The 18421-nt window shown below is 54.6% G+C and overlaps 1 protein-coding gene across 5 annotated transcripts in view; it reads left to right on the forward strand.

The window, feature by feature from the left end:
- TBC1D1 (TBC1 domain family member 1) overlaps positions 1–18421 on the forward strand; it is a 219701-nt gene that overhangs the window by 189463 nt on the left and 11817 nt on the right. For all 5 annotated transcript variants that reach the window (XM_017350653.3, XM_051830768.2, XM_051830777.2 and 2 more), the window contains 3 exons: positions 1360–1518; positions 10456–10700; positions 12643–12802. In XM_017350653.3, the coding sequence (XP_017206142.2) occupies positions 1360–1518; positions 10456–10700; positions 12643–12802 (564 nt within the window). The remainder of the gene's footprint in view (positions 1–1359; positions 1519–10455; positions 10701–12642; positions 12803–18421) is intronic.

Genomic DNA, 18421 nt, shown 5'->3' on the forward strand with positions numbered 1-18421 from the left:
GTAACAGTCTAGTCCGAGCTGCTCCCCACAATACCAAATCAAGTACAGATGTCTTTTTGTTTGTTTTACTTCTATATAAAGATTTTCAGTTTTAAAATTTAAGTTTCTAACATTTTGCCACATTCTAAAGTACAGATGCCGTGCACTGAATTGAGCCTCTCACAAAACCCTTCTGGGGTCAGCGCTGTGGTGGAGTGGGCTAAGCTTTTACCTGCAGCGCTGGCCTCTCATTTGGGTGCTGGTTCTAGACCCGGCTGCTCCTCTTCTGAGCCAGCTCTCTGCTAATGGCCTGGGAAAGCAGTGAAAGATGGCCCCTGCACCCACATGGGAGACTTGGAAGAAGCTCCTGGCCCCTGGCTTCTGATTGGCCCAGCACCAGCCATTGCAGCCATTTGGGGAGTGAACCAGCAGATGGAAGACCTCTCCCTCTACCTTTCTATAACTCTACCTCTCAAAGAAATACAATCTATTTTTTTAAAGATGTATTTATTTTAAAGGCAGAGCTACAGAGAGGCAGAGACAGTGAGGTCTTCCATCCACTGATTCGCTCCCCAAATGGCCACAATGGCCAGCGCTGTGCTTATCCAAAGCCAGGAGCAGGAACCTCCTCTGGGTCTCCCATGCAGGTGCAGGGGCCCAAGGACTTGGGCCATCTTCCACTGCTTTTCCAGGCCACAGCAAAGAGCTGGATTGGAAGTGGAGCAGCTGGGATTCAAACCAGCGCCCATGTGGGATGCTGGCACTGCAGACGTGGCTTTACCCACTACCCCCAGAATGCTGCTCCCAAGAAATACTATCTTAAAAAAAAATCCTTCTAACCAAATTGCTACCTGCCCCTGCCCCCAGACACCCTTGTGCCCAATAGGAGACAAAAGACGCACTTGTGATTCCAGCTGTGTGACTTGTCCTGTTGCTCCCTTCTCCCTGGTCCTTAAGGCTTGGCTCCACTGAAAGGTTCCACGAATGCCTCATTGCTCAGTTAGAGATGGGCCAGCCCCTATGTCCGAGCATCCCTGGCTTGGATTCGGTCCCTTTTGTGAGGCCGCGTTTGTGTCGCGGTTTTACCTGCTTGGTCTTGCTTCCCTGGAATGCTGTTAATTGGCACCAGCTAGGGCATCAGTCTGACAGGCAGAGAGAAGACGTATTCTAGCATTGAGAGCACAAAGGGAAGGGCCGAGAGAATGGGGGACAGGATGGGAGGCAGCCAATGCGATGGGCTTTTGGTGGCTACCCTTCCACCCTGTGCCGGTCGCTCCTAGTGGAACAACGATTCCGACCAATGGAGTGAAGTCATTTTTATTATTGTGTTGTATTCTGCACCTAAAGTCTCTCTCCGTATTTTCTGCTTCCCTGCTAAAGGTGTCCCACGTCATCACCGGGGTGAAATCTGGAAGTTTCTAGCGGAGCAGTTCCACCTTAAGCAACAGTTCCCCAGCAAACAGCAACCGAGGGATGTGCCATACAAAGAACTCCTGAAGCAGCTAACATCCCAGCAGCACGCCATCCTCATTGACCTGGGTAAGGCTGCGCCGCCAGCCACAGTGCACCCTGGGAAAACCTGCAGAGACTGTGTGAGGTGTTCAGTGGCCTGCCCTTAGGTCTGGGAACCCACAGGGGCAGCCACGGATGGCTCCTTCCAGGCGTGGAGGGGCTGCTCAGTGACACTGCGCTCACAGCTGGGGCTCCGGTCTGTAAGCCAGAGGTCACCGGCAGGCTGTGATGTGGGCTGAAGGAACGTTCTAGAAAACTCACAGGTGTCCAGAACCAAGGCTTCATTTAGTTACAGGAGCCACTCCCTCCCTACCCTTACTGCTTACAGGTAGAATTCAGTGGGAAAATTGTAGGAAGCAGTCTGTGCACACCTTAGGCGATTTTGTTTTGGGAAGTGGGTGGCATCTTGTCTCTCTGAGCACTTTAAAAACACAAAGATGGGCCGGCGCCGCGGCTCACTAGGCTAATCCTCCACCTAGCAGCGCCGGCACACCGGGTTCTAGTCCCAGTAGGGGCGCCGGATTCTGTCCCAGTTGCCCCTCTTCCAGGCCAGCTCTCTGCTGTGGCCCGGGAGTGCAGTGGAGGATGGCCCAAGTGCTTGGGCCCTGCACCCCATGGGAGACCAGGATAAACACCTGGCTCCTGCCTTCGGATCAGCGCGGTGCGCCAGCCGCGGCGGCCATTGGAGGGTGAACCAACGGCAAAAGGAAGACCTTTCTCTCTGTCTCTCTCTCTCTCACTGTCCACTCTGCCTGTCAAAAAAATAAACAAACAAACAAAAAACACAAAGATGGAAACTGTTTATTGGGTATGTGCAGGTATCTCAGAAAATTTGTAGAAAATAGGATTAAAACACTATTTTGGTGGAAAAAAAATTTTGAAATACATGCATTTTTTTCATACTGCACGTTTCCATGAACTTTTTAAAGACTCCTCCGTGCATGGATCTCAATTTTTTTTTTTTTTGACTGAAATAAACACCCCTTACTCTTCCTAGCACAATGCCGTCACATCCATTGACGTGGCTGCTATCATGAGTATTTGAAGCTACTGCTTAGCTTTACGTTGGGCCAGTCCGGATCAGGTCATGTGAACCACTCGCTGTAATCCGCACAGCACTGTCAGGGTGAAGCTGTCCTGTCCCTATTTGGAGTTGAGAAGGAGGAGAGCGCAGAGAGGTTAAGTGATTTGCTCAGAGCGGCACAGCCAATTTGTGGCTGAGCCTGACCCCTCAGCTGTCCTTGGATACAGGGTGGGCCACAGCTGATTGTCGCCTTTGCCCCCTGTAGGCTGCAGCCTCTGTGGGCCGGGCTGGGGCTACAGCCAGGGGCAAAGGTGAATGTGAGGCGCAGTGCTGACACCCCGATGCCAAGTGGCCCTGTGTCCTCCCCAAGAAACAAGGACACTGAGGGACAGAGCAGCCTGGTCCCATGGCCAGCTGAGGGCAGGGACCGGGACCCACGCCTCCCATCGCTGCCTGCCCAGCCCAGGAGCCCCGTTTTGCCATGGGGATGACTGGCTGGTGAGGGCTGGACACCCTTGGTCGCCCTGGCGGGCCCTCTGCCCTCAGGGAGAGCAGCTTCATGAATTGGCTGCAGATTGGCCGGCTGGTGTGGTGAAGAAATGGCAGGGACAGCGTATTCCTGTCACGTGCCCCGGCGTCAGGCCGGAGACAGCTGGGCAGGGACTGACCCCCCGACCGCCCACTCTCGAATGCTTCCATTGCTCAGTTTCCTTTTGTGCCCCCCTTGCTCCCCCGGGGGCAGACTCGACCCTCAGCCTGATGGTGTTGAGGTGTAGCTGCTTCTGCAGCGGGAGAGGAGAAGGCCAGCTCGGCTCCGGGGCCTCAGTCTGGCCGAGCAACGCCACAGCATCCGCCCCAGCCCAGGGGACAGTGCGTGGTCTGTGGGCGCCTGGCGCTGCCAGGGTGGCGGGGAGGGGCCTGCACTCATGCCCTCTCCCCACGCCGTCCACGCCGCTTCCTTCTGCAGCCCAGAGGCAGGCCGCAGCCACCTGCCCCCGACAGCGCTGGCCCAGCTGCACCTCGCTTCTTGCCCAGTCCTCACCCAGCCTCGCACTGGGATGCCTTCCGGCAGCTTCCTGAGGGCCAGACAGAACCTGTCTGCAAGCATTCGTGTCCCGGGTCACCCCCGTGGGGTCTCTGCGTGCTTCTCCAGCGTCAGCCCTTCCTCCCCACTCGATCGGAGCAGGCCTGAGGTGGAGGCTGGGGACCCTGCCTGTGGGGCCAGGCCCGGTGAGACCCCTCCTAGAAGTTCCTCCAGCCTCACCGTTGCTCCCCACACCACTCCCCGTAGTTAGCTTGGCCGATGGAGCCGTGTGGTCCAGCGTGGAATCAGCGACGTTTCCCTTTTCCTTAACAGGGACACCCACGTCTTGGCCGGCAGAGCGAGCGCCTGCTGTGGGAAGTCCTGTGGGTTTTTCACGGGTCTTTGTTTTCCTGCTTCTTGCTTCACTTTCTGGAATTGGCTTCTGGTCTAAACAGCTCGTCAAAGAATTGTTTTCCTCCGAAGAGTAAGGTGGTGGTCTGTAGGTTGTCAGACGTTTGGCCGTATGTGGTCACAACCGTGCACGAAACCAGGCGGTGTCAGTAGCTCCATTTCCCAGGGATGCCTGAGGCCCAGGAGGCCGAGAGCTTTGCCTGCATGTCAGCTTCTCAGCAGCGGGATTTCCAGACCCGCAGGTCCCCTTAGTCTCTGTGCCCTGTCCCTTCCAGTCCTGGTGGGCTCTGCCAGCTCCCAGCCCAGCGTTTGTGCTCCTGGTTGGGTGGCATGATGCGCCTGCAGGGTGGGGACTGGCCAGGAGGAAGCCACTGCTCCCGTGGCGTGGCAGATGATGGCGTGGCAAGTCATTCTCCCGCAGAAGCCTGTCCCAGCCCTCCGGCCTGTTTCCATCTGTGTCCACCTGCCCAGCCCTCAGGTCACTGGGACCCTTGTCCTCTCTGTTCTCTAACTGCGTCCTGGCTGGACAACATGCACCACCAAGCATGCTGCCTTCTGGCTGGGGGGCTCCAGATCCAGTCCTAGTCACACAACAGGTTGCCCGTGACCCTGGGCAACCAGCTGAAGACCCTCGAGGCTCCACTTTGTCTTCTGCCTCCCTGGCACCCCAGCCTGGAGTCCCCACCCACAGTCAGCTGCTTCCAGCCGCCGAGGCTGTGCAGCCTCTCTCGTGATGGGTCGGTTTTACTCCCAGGAACTCCTGAGCAGCCCCAGAAACACAGGAACACCATTAGCCAGAAAGCAGAAACAGGAACTGCTGTGAGTCTCCCCCACATCAGGTCCTTGCGGTTTTACCGATGTGTACATATGGGTCAGCGCGTGTGGGGGTGTGGTTTGTGTACTCCATGGGGTGACCAGAGTGGTGTGTGTGACAGACTTCCCCGCAGTGAGATCCCAAAGGGCACGGTCCCTGCTGCGGTGAGAATTGGGCACCGGCGCCATCTTGCTGCTTTTTTGCTTCCACTCAATGCAAATTCACCCAGGGTGCAAAACCTGCCTGCTATCTGCAAGAAAAAAACCAATCTGGGGGTAGGAAAGAGCTTTCTCCTTGCTGTTTTGGAGTACTTAATAGATGCCGCCACAGGGAGGCGCTGTGAGCATTTAAGGTGACTCGGGGTAGAAAGGCCTTCTCCAGGCTGGTGCCGTGGCTCAATAAGCTAATCCTCCACCTGTGGCGCTGGCACACCGGGTTCTAGTCCCAGTCGGGGCGCTGGATTCTGTCCCGGTTACCCCTCTTCCAGGCCAGCTCTCTGCTGTGGCCCAGGGAGTGCAGTGGAGGATGGCCCCAAGTGCTTGGGCCCTGCACCCCATGGGAGACCAGGAGAAGCACCTGGCTCCTGGTTTAGGATTGGCGCGGTGTACCAGCCGCATCATGCCAGCCGCAGCGGCCATTGGGGGATGAACCAACGGAAAAGGAAGACCTTTCTCTCTGTCTGTCTCTCTCACTGTCCACCCTGCCTGTCAAAAAGAAAAAAGAAAGGCCTTCTCCTTTCCTGCTGGCGGTTTGCCCACCTGGCCTTGACACACGCAGCGCAGCGTCAGGCACTTCAGGTGATGGGCGCTGACGGCGAGGTGCAAGTGCAGGTGGGGGACTGCCTTTCTCTCTCATCTTGGGATTGAGGTCCTGTGAGACAAACGTCAGACCTTGGCGGCGAGAGACAGAAAGGGACCGGGAATTTGCCATGCTTGTCGTCTAAGCTGCCAGTCTGCCCACCTGAAACCTTTGCTTCGTGATCAGTTGGATGGTTGAGGTTCAGGGGCAGCCATGCACGTTACTCCGAAGAGCCTGCCTTTGCTGTGACACAGCCGTAGTCTCCTCATGGAATCCCTCGTGTCCGGTTCTAACTATTCCCTCCAGCCTCAGAGTGACAGGGTGCCCAGAGCAGAGGGAATGGGGAGCGAGCCACGCCCTCTGCTGGAGGAGGACCGCAGTCCGCCCGCGGTGCTGGTGTGCCGGCAACGGAGCAACACGGGCTCCTCCCGACCCGCGGAAGAGGGCGGCTTCCCATGGTCTGAGGTCCACTGGAGCCAGGTGGAAGCCGCCAACCTGATGTCCCTGATGCCAGAGCCGGGCAGAGGTGTGCCCAGGCAGAGCCCTGAGCAGCTCCAGGGTCCCTGGGTTCCGTCGAGGGTTTCCCAGAAGTAATCGGCCTGTGGGAGAGCTCCCTCTGCTGAACCCCCCCACCACGCCTGTCAGCAGATTCCACAGAGCATCTCGGAGCACCTGCTGTACGTTCCACGCGCTGCAGGAAGCCCACCTTCTAGTGGGAACACACACAAGGCAACCGATGACCAAACCGTGTACAGTTCTCGGGCGTGAGATGAAGGGTGGGTTGTCTTTGCTCCTGTTTGAAATCCTGCTCATTGCTGAGCGCAGCAAGCTGAAGAAGCTAGCGTCCCAGAACCCCACCCAGGGAGGAATCTTGGAGATCCCTGGGCCGTAGGCTTACTCTTCCCGCACAGCTGAGGAACCCAGGGCCCGAGAGTTGGGAGCTCAGGGCGGGTGGGTGCTGCTTGGCCACTACCACCCCAGAACGGTGCAAGCATCTCCAGGCCCTGGGGAAAGGGGGGAGAAGGAGACCTGCAAGCACCTCAGAGCCTGAACAGCTTTGCCGGGGCACGGCTGGGAGGCTGCCGTAGATGTTAGATCATGAACGAAGCCCAGATGGCAGGGGCCTCGCCCCAGATGAGGCCAGGCGGGCGCTGTGATGAGGTGGGGTGCTGGGGCCCCCTGTGGGGTCCCTCGAGGAGCTTGTAGAGAACGCGTCGGAAGGTCAGCATCCCTGGCCCAGTGCTGTCTGGGTGTGGGGACAACCTGGGATGTGCAAGTTTAACAAGTTTGACGCCCGTTTGGAAGCTGCTGGATAAATCCTCGTCTCCGCCCTCTGGAGAAGGCAGGGATCATCACCCTGGAAAGACGTCCCCTGGACGACCTGGGATTCCTTAGAAACACGTGCCTCTTGGAGCACTTCATGGCCATGAAGCTCTAACTGAGCTGGAAATGCGTCTGGACCGTGACCTCACAGGTCTTGCCAGCAGCTTCGGACGCTCAGGGCGCCATCCTCGCCCCTAGTTGAATAAGGAGAAGGCGGCTGCTTTGGGCTGGTGTTTGGCTGTCCCCACTGCTCTAGAGAGAAGGTTGAGGTTTAAAAGACCTGCGTTCTCTGCTTGGTGGGGAGCTGGCAGGCCGTGTAGTTTGATGCGTCTGTAGAAGACTGCCCCGTTTTTACCCAGTTTCCTGCTAGGTCACGAGCAATGTGGTGCTTTCCCTCAGCCGGCGTCTTCCAGAGCCAGCGTTCCTTCTCCTGGGGGCGTGCAGCTTTCAGTAGCCTCTCACTGAGTCAGAGACCCGATCTAGAAGATCTAGAATCTTTGCATAGGCTGAGCAGAAACATACAGATGGCCACCAGTGTCCTGCCCGCAGCCAGCACAGGTGTTCTGATGGCTCTGGATGGTGGCGATGTTTAGTTTGTTACTCTTTGGGATTCACATCAGCTTTCAGTTTTACACATTTATGAATTCTATATTTGGCGAGAATCAGGTGCTGGGATGAGACTTTTTTTTTCCCCTGTGGGAGTATATCAGGTGTTCAGGTTCCTGTGGCACATTTGTGGTTAACAGAGTGATGGACCTGCAAGGCTGCTCCTCTGGCTTCGTTGTAAGTTATTTTGCATATCTGCCACGGAAGCCTTTTTTTCTGTCTTGGTTGCAACTCGGGTTAGAACGCGTGTGATGGATCTGAAGCTGCCACTGGGACAGCAGACTGCTCAAGGCTGCCCCCTGCGCCAGGCATCGTGCCTGCACTGCCGCCTCTGCAGAGCGCGCCTTAGGCCCACGGAAGAAGGGAAGGCTGGGGTTAGGGAGGCCAGGCGGTCGGTTTTAATGGGGGCACGTTCCAGAGATGCTTTATGAGTCTCCAGCACTATGAAATGCCCCTTGGAGGGTTGGTCTCTGCGTGAGGGACACTGTCTGTAATTTTTTTTTATCAGTGAAATGGATGATGTTTAAGATTGTGATTGGTTAGAGAGGTGTCCAGGCCCTGTGAGTAGAGAGGGTCTCTGGAGCAGAACCCAGGGCCCGTGCCTCATGGGCCTGTGTCCCCTGCTCTGTGGGGCCTCGGTGCGATGGCCTGGAACCTTTCCTGAGCCATGCTTGGTGACGGCGTGAGGACGGGGCCCTCTCATAGCACTGTGGGGCCCCCTCCTGATGCCAGCTTGCCGTTAAAGGCTCTGAGTTTGCAGAATTTGGCCTAAGGTTTCTGCAGGGGAAAGACTCCAGTGTGAGAGGGGAGGTGTCTGCTTAGTGGAAAGCATCACAGGGACAGTTTAAATTTACAATAATTAGACCAGATAGCTCCTCCTTTCCCAGTGCTGTTGCATGCCACACATCTGCCGTGTCTTATGCCACCAGCACCTGTTTGGGACCCCCACGAAGGGGGAGGGTAGATTGCAGGCAGAGGTTGGGGCATGAGCAGAAAGGCAGATGGAGGCGGCATTCCATCTGCTGGGGGACTGGGGCTGGGGAGGAAGGGTGGTGAAGGAGTGCAGAGATTCTGTACGGTTTTGAGAACCTAAGGAAAGCGATACACGTGTGCTATCCAGTATGGAAGCCACACGTGGTTGTTGAGTATCTGAAACGCAGTGGTCCAAATTACAGTGTGCCTGCTGCCAGTGTAATACATACACCAGATTTTAGAGACTCGCTATGAAAAAGAAATGCCAATGGCGCTGGCAGCCCAGGTTCTAGTCCCGGTTAGGGCACCAGATTCTGTCCCGGCTGCTCCTCTTCCAGGCCAGCTCTCTGCTGTGGCCCGGGAGTACAGTGGAGGATGGCCCAAGTGCCTGGGCCCTGCACCCGCATGGGAGACCAGGAGAAGCACCTGGCTCCTGCCTTCGGATCTGCGTGATGCGCCAGCCGCAGTGGCCATTGGAGGGTGAACCAACGGAAGGAAGACCTTTCTCTCTGTCTCTCTCACTGTCCACTCTGCCTATCAAAAAAAAAAAAAAAAAAAAAAAAGAGAGAGAGAGAGAAAAAAAAGAAATGCCAAGTGTCTCTATATTATTTCTCTTGATTACAAGCTGAAATGTTAATTTTTTTACATAATGGGTTTAGCAAATACCTTATAATTAATTTTGCCTTTTACTTTTTTTTTTTAACTGTGGCAGCTAGAAAGTATTAAATTCCATGTCGGGCTCCCCTTCTTGTTCCATTTGCACCTGTTGCTCTAGACCAGGAGAATGCACAGGCAGGGCCATCCCTACTCCCCCCCACCACACACACACACACACTCAGTTCTGCACACAACCCAGACAAACTGAGAGAGCCAGAGCTCCCACTGCCAGTGCCTGGGTTGAGGCCTGGAGGTGAGGAAAGAGGTGGGAGGGTAGATGGGGAGGTGAGAGGACACAGCTCTGGGCTGACAGAGTGGAGAATTGGTAATTGGAGCAACAGGGAGCTCATGATAGCCGCCCAGCAGTGGGGTGATGTTTTCAGGATTCATTTGAGGAGGATTTTAGGGGTAGATGCAGTGCAGGTAGGAAGTGAATGCAAGACAAGAAAGCAGGAAAGCCACTGGGAGAATTGCCCATCCTGTTCAGTCCAGCTCGGATGAGCCCCTGTGCGTCGGTGGATGCTCCCCGGGAGCCCGAGGGACACAAGAATGTGCGCTCTTCCCTCTGCCGAGACCCTGTAGTTACAGCAAATAGTGCAAGTGGCCCGGGTGTACCTTCTGCTTTGCCTCACCTGATGGGTAGTGATTCTCACCTGGCTGCTAACCAGGCACCTTTCTGCATCCTGGAAACAACCACCCACCCCCAGTCCCACAGTCACCTGCCAGAAGCCAGGCAGGGGCTTTGACTGACAGGTGTCAGCCACGGGCACCTCCTGGACAGAGCAAGTCTTTGAGCCTTATTTGAGTGTCAGCTTTCTGTGGCCGTAATCCAAATGTCGAGAGCTTTTTATAAACCCTCTTCTGGAAGGTAAGTGGACAGTTTATTTGAAAAACAACAACAAAAACACCCAGCTGTTGCCGCTCAGTCCAACAGCCTTGCGTGCAGTGCAAACTACAGACGTGCACGTGTGGCAAGGCCTGTGGGAGCCCGGGACAGCTCAGCTGCGGAGCTTGGGCGCAGGGCGAGGACACAGCAGCCTAGGGGGTGTTTGAGATTGAAATCAGGTAAGCGGGCCCAGCAGCCGCTCTGCTCTCTGTCACCCAAGCACTGGCCCCGCAGCACCAGGCATGAGTGAGTGCAGGTGTTAGCTGTAGACATGCTGCCAGGAACAACTGGGCAGCCCCATGTGCACGGCAGAGGGGGCGTGAAGGCCGATCCGTGTTCCCATCCGGCTTCTGACGCTTCTGTTGCGTTCATCTGGGGGGTGGGGGTTTCTGGTTCAGAGGGCTTGGCTTTCCTGTTATTGTTTCCACAAATACGTGTTCTTTTCACAGGGCGAACCTTCCCAACGCACCCGTACTTCTCTGCCCAGCTCGGCGCAGGGCAGCTGTCCCTGTACAACATCCTGAAGGCCTACTCGCTGCTGGACCAGGAAGTGGGGTACTGCCAGGGTCTCAGCTTTGTGGCCGGCATCTTGCTCCTCCATATGAGTGAGGAAGAGGCGTTCAAAATGCTCAAGTTTCTGATGTACGACATGGGCCTGCGGAAGCAGTACCGGCCGGACATGATCATCTTACAGGTATGCCGCGGTGCCTACGTCCTCAATGAAAGCAGAGGCCGGAGGTGTTTGCGATCCCTCTCCAGGTGCATCCTGGGGGCTCCCCCGCCACCAGTTAGCACCATAATCACCGTCATTGCCGGGCGCTGTTCCCCACGTGGCGCGGAACGCTTGCCTCCGTGATGGCTCACGGGAAGGCGCCATTCACTGGCTCCGTTTGTGGATGGGAAAACTAAGTCGCAGGAAGCTATGTCATCAGTCTGGTCACACAGCCTACAGTGGCCGAGCTGAAACTGAAGCCAAGGCCTGTTGACTCTGGGGCCTTACCCCCGTAGCCTTGCTTTGCCTGCCACGCAGGCTGACTCCTACCTCCCAGCCTCTGCCCACCCTGGGGGTCAGCTCAGATGCCTGGGGGAAGCTCTGACCGTCCTGAGGCCCTGCCCCCCAACTCCCACCCCAGGCACCCTGTGTCGTGTTATCCTGCCTCATTTCTCTGCTGGAACAGACTCACTGCCAGGAACTACCTTTTTTGTTACTCATTCACCCCTTAGCTTTTAAGTTTTGTGAAGGAGGGAGCTTTGCTGGCCTTGGAGCCATGTGCCCAGTTTTTCTAGCACAGTCCCAGGTGGTGTGGGCAGCAAGTCAGGACAAGCATGCAGCACACAATGACACCTGACAGTGAGGACCACATCCGTGCTGGAGGTCCCCTAAGGTTACATCTCCTGGTGATGCCGTGGCCATCTCGAGTCTCTGTAAGTACATCCTGCAGTTACTCAGCCATGATAGCGCCTCACGGTGTGTTGTTCGGAGTGTATTCCCATCATCAAGTGATGAATGACCATGTTCGGTGAATGAATGAGTCTCATTAGAATACCAGACACAGCAGTGTGTTCCGTGCTGCTCCGGACGTGTCCCGGGGCAAGAGGGCTCCGGCTCCCGCTACAGCCATGTTCCTAAATGCTGCCCCGAGCCAGCGGAGCCCGCGTTTCTGTGTTCACGATCACAAACCACCAGGATTCTGGCCTTTCAGACCCTTCGCAGGGGTCCTTGGGAAGCATCCGTGCTCTGTTGGAGAGCTCCAAATCATGTGACTGAAATCCCCGCACCCCCTCCCTTGAGTAGGGACCCCACAAACAGAGGGCTCATGAAGGGAAGCCATCTCGTGCGTCCAGGACGGTGACCCGCGTAGCGTTCCCCGTCTGCATTTAACACTGACAGGATTATGGTTTCAGGCTCTATCCGGGCCTCCCTGGGACCTCCATGGGCTGTGGGAGTCATCGTGGGGCTGCTTGGAACTGGAGTGGGCTTGTCTGGGACCCATATAAGGTTGAGCGTCTCTCATCTGAACTTGAGACCAGGAATGTGCCAGATTTCAGAGTTTTCCAGATTTTAGGATGTTTGCTTCAACTCCACTGGTTGAGCATCCCCCATTCCAAAAATCGGAAATATTCCACCATCCGAAGCTTTCTGAGCCTCCCGTTAGTGCCCTGGGGTTTTCACGTGAGGGGTACCCAACCACATCTCAATGCTGTAAACCTAAGGGAACTACACTGCTCCCACCTCTCGAGTCCCGTGGGGGCCCCGTGAGCGTGGGCCATGGACTCTGGAATCCTGCCCCTTTGGCTCGCTGTCAGCTGAGGCTGGCTTCTTGTTTCTCGTGCCTCTGGCCTCGAGGTGGACTAAGAATGTGAGTTTGTAAGAGGACTTATGGGATGTTTGCACAGGACAGATGCGCACGGCCTCTCAGTCAAGGAGCACAAAGGAGCAATGAGAAGGGGGTGGCCGGAGAAGCCCCAGCACTGGTGGTGTGGGCCTGCGCCCGGCCGGGTCACTTAGGACCTGAGATCTGTGGGCTTCATGTAGCGTGTTCAGAGCTGTAACGGCTTCCCCGCCCCCGGGAGCTGCGTGTGCGTGCCGGCGGCAGGCGTGGACTGCTCAGTGCCGTGGGCGTCTGTCTCTGCAGATCCAGATGTACCAGCTCTCGCGGCTGCTGCACGACTACCACAGGGACCTCTACAACCACCTGGAGGAGCACGAGATCGGGCCCAGCCTCTACGCCGCCCCCTGGTTCCTCACCGTGTTCGCCTCTCAGTTCCCGCTGGGATTTGTCGCCAGAGTCTTCGGTGAGCCCTTGTGCCTGTGTGTGCAGAGCCCAGCTCCTGGTGGATTCGGCATCAGATGAGCCACGGTGGTTGCTTCCTGCGATGCCTCTGTTCACTGGCGGGCCCATGCCTCGTGCCAGAACGGGGGACCACCGATATTGGGTTCAGCCAGGGCTGGGTTTTGTGACTTCCAGCTGCTGCTGAACTTCTAACAGTGGAAGGGCTTCCTTGGGTGCCCTCCTCTTGTGGGGTTTAGATCAGGTGCCCCCACGACAAGGCCACCCCCAGAGCAGACGTCAGAAGTTGGCCAAGGAACCCCACGGGCGTTTTCCTCGTGAGTCCCGTTGCCCACACTCTGGCCTTGACGCTCGCTGTGTGACTGACTGCTCCCTCAGCTCTGGCCATGCCTTCCTGCTCCCTCAGCTCTGGCCACGCCTTCCCGGCCCTTGGTTGTTCACACCACTACCCCGTGAGCGCAGGTTGTTGGTGGGTAAAACCATCCTGTTTTGTTGGTTTGCTTTTTGAGAACATTGTCAACGTTAAGTCGCTGTTCGCGTGCAATGTCTCAAACTGCCCTGCAGGAGCAGGAATAGGGCTGTGTTCCTGCTGCAGGAACCTAACAAGATACTGTGTGCAGAATTCATTCTCATACAGCTTCTCCCTGCTTCAGAATGAAAGTGACGGGGCAGTGTGGGGCACAGCAGGTTAAGCGGCTCCTTGCACAGCCAGCATCCGGTAATAGTGCCGGTTTGAGTCTGGCTGCTCTGCTGCTGCTGTTTTTTGGTTTTTTTTGTTGTTGTTGTTGTTGTTGTTGTTGTTTTTTAATTTATTTGAAAGGCAGAATGACAGAGAGAAGGAGAAACGGGCAGAGATTTGCCATTCACTGGTTCATTTCTCAAATGGTAGCAATAGTCTGGGGTAAGCCAGCCTGAAGCCAGGAGCCAGGAATTCTATCCGAGTCTCCCTCATGAATAGCATGGATACAAGTACTTGGGTCATCCTCTGCTGCTTTCCCAGGCACATTAGCAGGAGACCGGATCAGAAGCAGAGCAGCTAGAATTCGAACTGATGCTCGATATAGGCAGTGGGTTCACCTGCTGCACCACCATGCCTGCTAGATCTTTATTATTATCATTCACTTGTATCACAAGAGCCTTGAAAGAATTTCCCATTTGTCTTTATTGGAAGAATCTGTGTTTATAATATTCACTGCTCCCTTTTACATAACCATCTCCTCAAATGGAGTCTTATTTTGTACCCATGTGAAAAAAGTCATTAAAATAAAAAAATAAGAACTATTTCTAAGGGAGAGAATTGGGCATGGCAGTTAAGGCACCACTTGAGACACTCTACATCCCATATAATAATGTCTGGGTTTGACTCCTGGCTTGCTTTTGGTTCCAGTGTCCTTCTAATGTGTACCCTGGGAGGCAGCAGGTGATGGCTCAAGTACTTGGATCCCTGCCATCCATGTGGGAGACCCACATTGAGTTCTAGGTGCTTGGCTTGGGCCTGGCCCAGCCCCTGCTCTTGTAGGCATTTGGAGAGTAAATCAGCAGATGGGAGCTCACTCTCTGTCTCTCTGCCTTTCAAGAAAAATAAATAAATATTTAAAAAGCAAAAATAAGAACTGTCTCCTAGTTAGGCAAATTATTGGTGAGCTCTCATGAAGATTTACACCATAGTTTTCAAAAGAGAGAAATAAGTAAAAGCCTCAAATTGTGTGCCCCCTTTACCAACAGAAAACTATAAGACCTTGAGCCACAAGCATTAATCTTTCTTGCCAACAAATTTTTTATTTTTTTTTTTTTTACCATGGAACGAAAGTCATTTGCCCATCTTACTTGCATTTTTCCTAATTCCTTAACTCTGTGATGCAGGGAGTAGAGGGTGCGGGATGAAATTGAAGGCTAGGGAGGCAGTGCCATTGGTTAGCGGTTTTGCTGACTGCTTGGGCTGCCAGCTAAGGGTTTGGGAAGAAAATCCTACGAAGCCACCCATGTCGTCACTGCCCTGGGCCACCAAAGCTGCTATCTGCAGAGTTCAGGGGTGGTTCTTTGTTCTTGGCTGCATGGGTGGTTAAAAGGCATTTAAAAAAAAAAAAAAAAAAGGCAAACTTTCTCTGGAAATGACAGCCCTTCTGTTTAAAGATTTATTTTTTTGAAAGGCAGAGAGTGACAGGGAGAGACAGAGAGACAGAGAGAGATCTGCTGGTTTGCTTCCCAAATGCCCACATCAGTCAGGACTGGGCCAGGCCAAAGCCAGGAGCCAGGAACTCCATCCAGGCTAGGGCCTGAGTTCTTGACCCATCACCTGTTGCCTCCCAGACCCCTTAGCAGGAAGGTGGATCATAAGTGGAGCAGCAGGGACTCGAAACAGCCCTATGATATGGAACTCGGGTGGGCATCCCAAGCAGCAACTTTACCCCTGGGCACCACGGGGCCTGCCTGGCTGAATAAGTGGGAGTACCATGGAGTTCATTCTGATGACTGCGTTAGTAAGTGCTAATGCCACCAGAAATAGGGTCTTTGCTCCGTATGATGCAGGCAGTGGTGGGTCTTGGAGTTTTGTATACGTTGTGCATGAAGATCCGTCGTCTGCGGAATTCTTGGATCCCACAGCTATGTCCGGTGGGTTCCTGTCTGGCTGGCCAGGGTCCCCAGGATTATAGGCAGGAAGTGGGATCTCAGGGCAACACTGGGCGTCACCTTGCACAAACCGCTGGTTGTTTTTGTGCCATCTGCCTTACCCTTCAGTACTTACAAACAAGCCTAGTGGTTCCGCAGAAAAGGCAGGTTTTTAAAAGCCATTTCTATATTTAGCACTGGTGACTGCAAGACCCGTGTTTGTTTAGCTCCATGATGGTAGATGCCTTGTTTTAAATTCTGAAGTCTGCCATTCAGACACCATAGTCGTCTTCGCCTTACTTTACCATAAGCCTTGAAGCCTGGATAAGCACTAAAAACAACTGGACCTTTGTTGACTAATCACAGTATCAGTACAAGATTCTCAGCTGGCCTCAGCATAGCTCATATATCAGTTGACAGGTTACCTGGAATTGAGAATACACTGGGGGCCGGGGGGGAAGTAGTCACAGTGATGCGTGTGCCTGGACGTGGTAATCTTGCTTTGCTGCACACCTGTCAGTTCTCTCTGCGTCACATAAGGAGAAATCGTCCCCTCCTGTGTTTCTCTAGCTGGGTACAGCAGGGTCCTGGGAGGGGTGCTTTCTCCCTCTCATCACATCTGTCTTTGGGGGGAAAATACTTGAAAAAATAGCACCTGGCTTGCCGCTGGTGGAGGAGGCAGTGGCTGTGGTGTTGAGCTTCGGCTGTTTAGCTATAGGACGTGCTGCCAGACGATGAACGAGGAGGCTGAACATGGAAACCAAGGCTTTGGCAAACAGCACAGAAGCTGCCTGTTACACAGTGGAGACCTCGGAGAAGCTTCAGGATGAAAATAGCCCGGCCAAACAGGATTGTTTATATGGTCAGGAATATGTCCCGGCTGCTCGGGTACCGAGATGCACTGGTCACGAGGGCAGTGTTTGCAGCATCTGGTGGTGTGGTTGTCTCCGCCTTCAGTGTACTCCGACCTGTTCCTCCTGGGGCTTGGGGGTGCCATGGCTGAAGGGTTGCAGCCTCCCAGGAGAGAGTGAAGGAGAGGGATCGCCCTGGTACAGGCAGCGGTGCAGTGTGAGAGGCCTCTTGGATCACAGACAGCCTCAGATGAAGTTCCCAGGCCCCGGCGCGGAGCAGGGCTGCTGAGACGGCAGTTGTCTGCCTTGTCGGGCAGAGTCAGGTGCAAAGCGGAGGAGTCCGCTGTACTTCCTGCCTGATAAAACTGCTTGAAAAAAAAAGGAGAGAAGACAGGCCAGAGGGAGAAAGCAAGCCCCCTCCGTCAAGAGGAAGTGGGCTGCGGCGCCTCGGGGCCAACCTCAGCTGTTCACTTTCGCACCCTGCCTCTGGAAGGCAGGGCACGGCTTGCTTTCCCCGGAAGGGTGGTTTCTAAAATTCCAGAACGCAAATGCTTGAGGGTGGGAAGGCAAGGTCAGGGCAGTGTGGTGAGAGTCTCTGACGGAGGCTTCCTGGGCCTCGCCGGGGCAGTGGAGAGGAGTGGAGCAGAGCTGTTGGCTGCTGGCTGGGGCAGGTGGCCTCCGGAGCGCTGCCCTTTCTCTCTCGGCTGACCGGCCCGTGCAGGGGTCACACCGCCCAGCCTGGATCTTATTAGCATGAGCTCCTTACCAGTGAGCTGAGTTGCTTAGAACCAAGGCAAGAAAACCTTCCATGCTCCCGCTGTGCTCTGGCTGCAGTCGGCGGTCAGCTCTCTGGCCCCGCCTCCTCACTGGTTGCCCCCACACCTGGCCCATGGGACCTGAGCTTGCCTTTGACCAGGCCTCTCTGTGTCTGCTCCCTCTCCCATCTGCTCCTAATACCACTTCCTAGTTTCCTACCCGGAGAGATTCTTTGGGTTCTTCTAATCCTCTTCCCTTGCATGCTTTCTTTCTTTCTTTCTTTTTTAAAGATGTATTTATTTATTTGAAAGGCAGAGTTACAGAGATAAAGAGATCTTCCACTCACTAGTTCATTCCCCAAATGGCTGCAATGGCCTGGAGTTGAGCCATGCTGAAGCCAGGAGCCAGGATCCTCATCCCAGTCTCCATTATGGATGCAGGGGCCCAAGTACTTGGGGCCTTCCCCAGCTGCTTTTCTTTCCCAGGCCATTAGAAGGGAGCTGGATTGGAAGTGGAGCAGACGAGACACAAACCAGTACTCATATGGGATGTCGGTGCTGCGAGCGGCAGCCCCACCCACTACACCATAAGGCCCCTGGGTGTTTTCCTGCCTCTCAGAATACCCTGGGCATAAGTGCACCAAATCCCTGCTTGCTGGTGTCTCTGGAGTTGCCCCTGTGTGCCTTCTCTTCGGCTTAATCCCCAGGGCCTAATACAGCACCTGGCATGTTTCAGTGCTCAGCGAATGCTTGAAGATAGAACCATCTCAGGAGATGAGAAGAGTGCTCTTAAGGTGTCGTGAACAGCATTAGGAAAGAGCACTTCATATTTTTTCTCATTAAAAGCAGAGCTCCCCCCCCCCAAAAAAAATAGTCACATCTGGGGTTAAATATCTTTGTCTTATTTTTAAATTTTTGTTTATCTGAAAGTCAGAGAGACAGAGACACAGACTGGGAGAGATCATCCACCTGCTGGTTCACCTCCCAAAAGCCTGTGAGTGCCAGGGCGGGGCCAGGCCACAGCCAGGAGCTTGGAACTCAATGGAATCTCCCACATGGGTGGCAGGGACCCAAGTACTTGAGCCTCACCTGCTGCCTCCCAGGCTGCACATTCAGAGGAAACGGAGCTGGAACTCTAACCCGGGCACTCTGACCTTCATCCCACGCAGTGTCTTAACCACTGGGCTGACCTCTGCCCTGTGGGTGGTTATTTTTTTTTTTATCATACCAATAAAGAGCCTTACAAAATACAAACAGCTCCAAATTTCCTTTCATTTTCTTCATAGGAAGTCCTCCATCTGGTTGTCAAAACCAAAACCCTTAAAGGGATAAAAGTCAGAAAGCCCAGTTGTTAACCTCGAGAGAGCGCTGATGTGGCCTAGTCTACTCATACAGGTTCCCCAGAGT

This window comes from Oryctolagus cuniculus, chromosome 2 (genome assembly GCF_964237555.1).
Source record: "Oryctolagus cuniculus chromosome 2, mOryCun1.1, whole genome shotgun sequence".
NCBI classification, from domain to species: Eukaryota; Metazoa; Chordata; class Mammalia; order Lagomorpha; family Leporidae; genus Oryctolagus; species Oryctolagus cuniculus.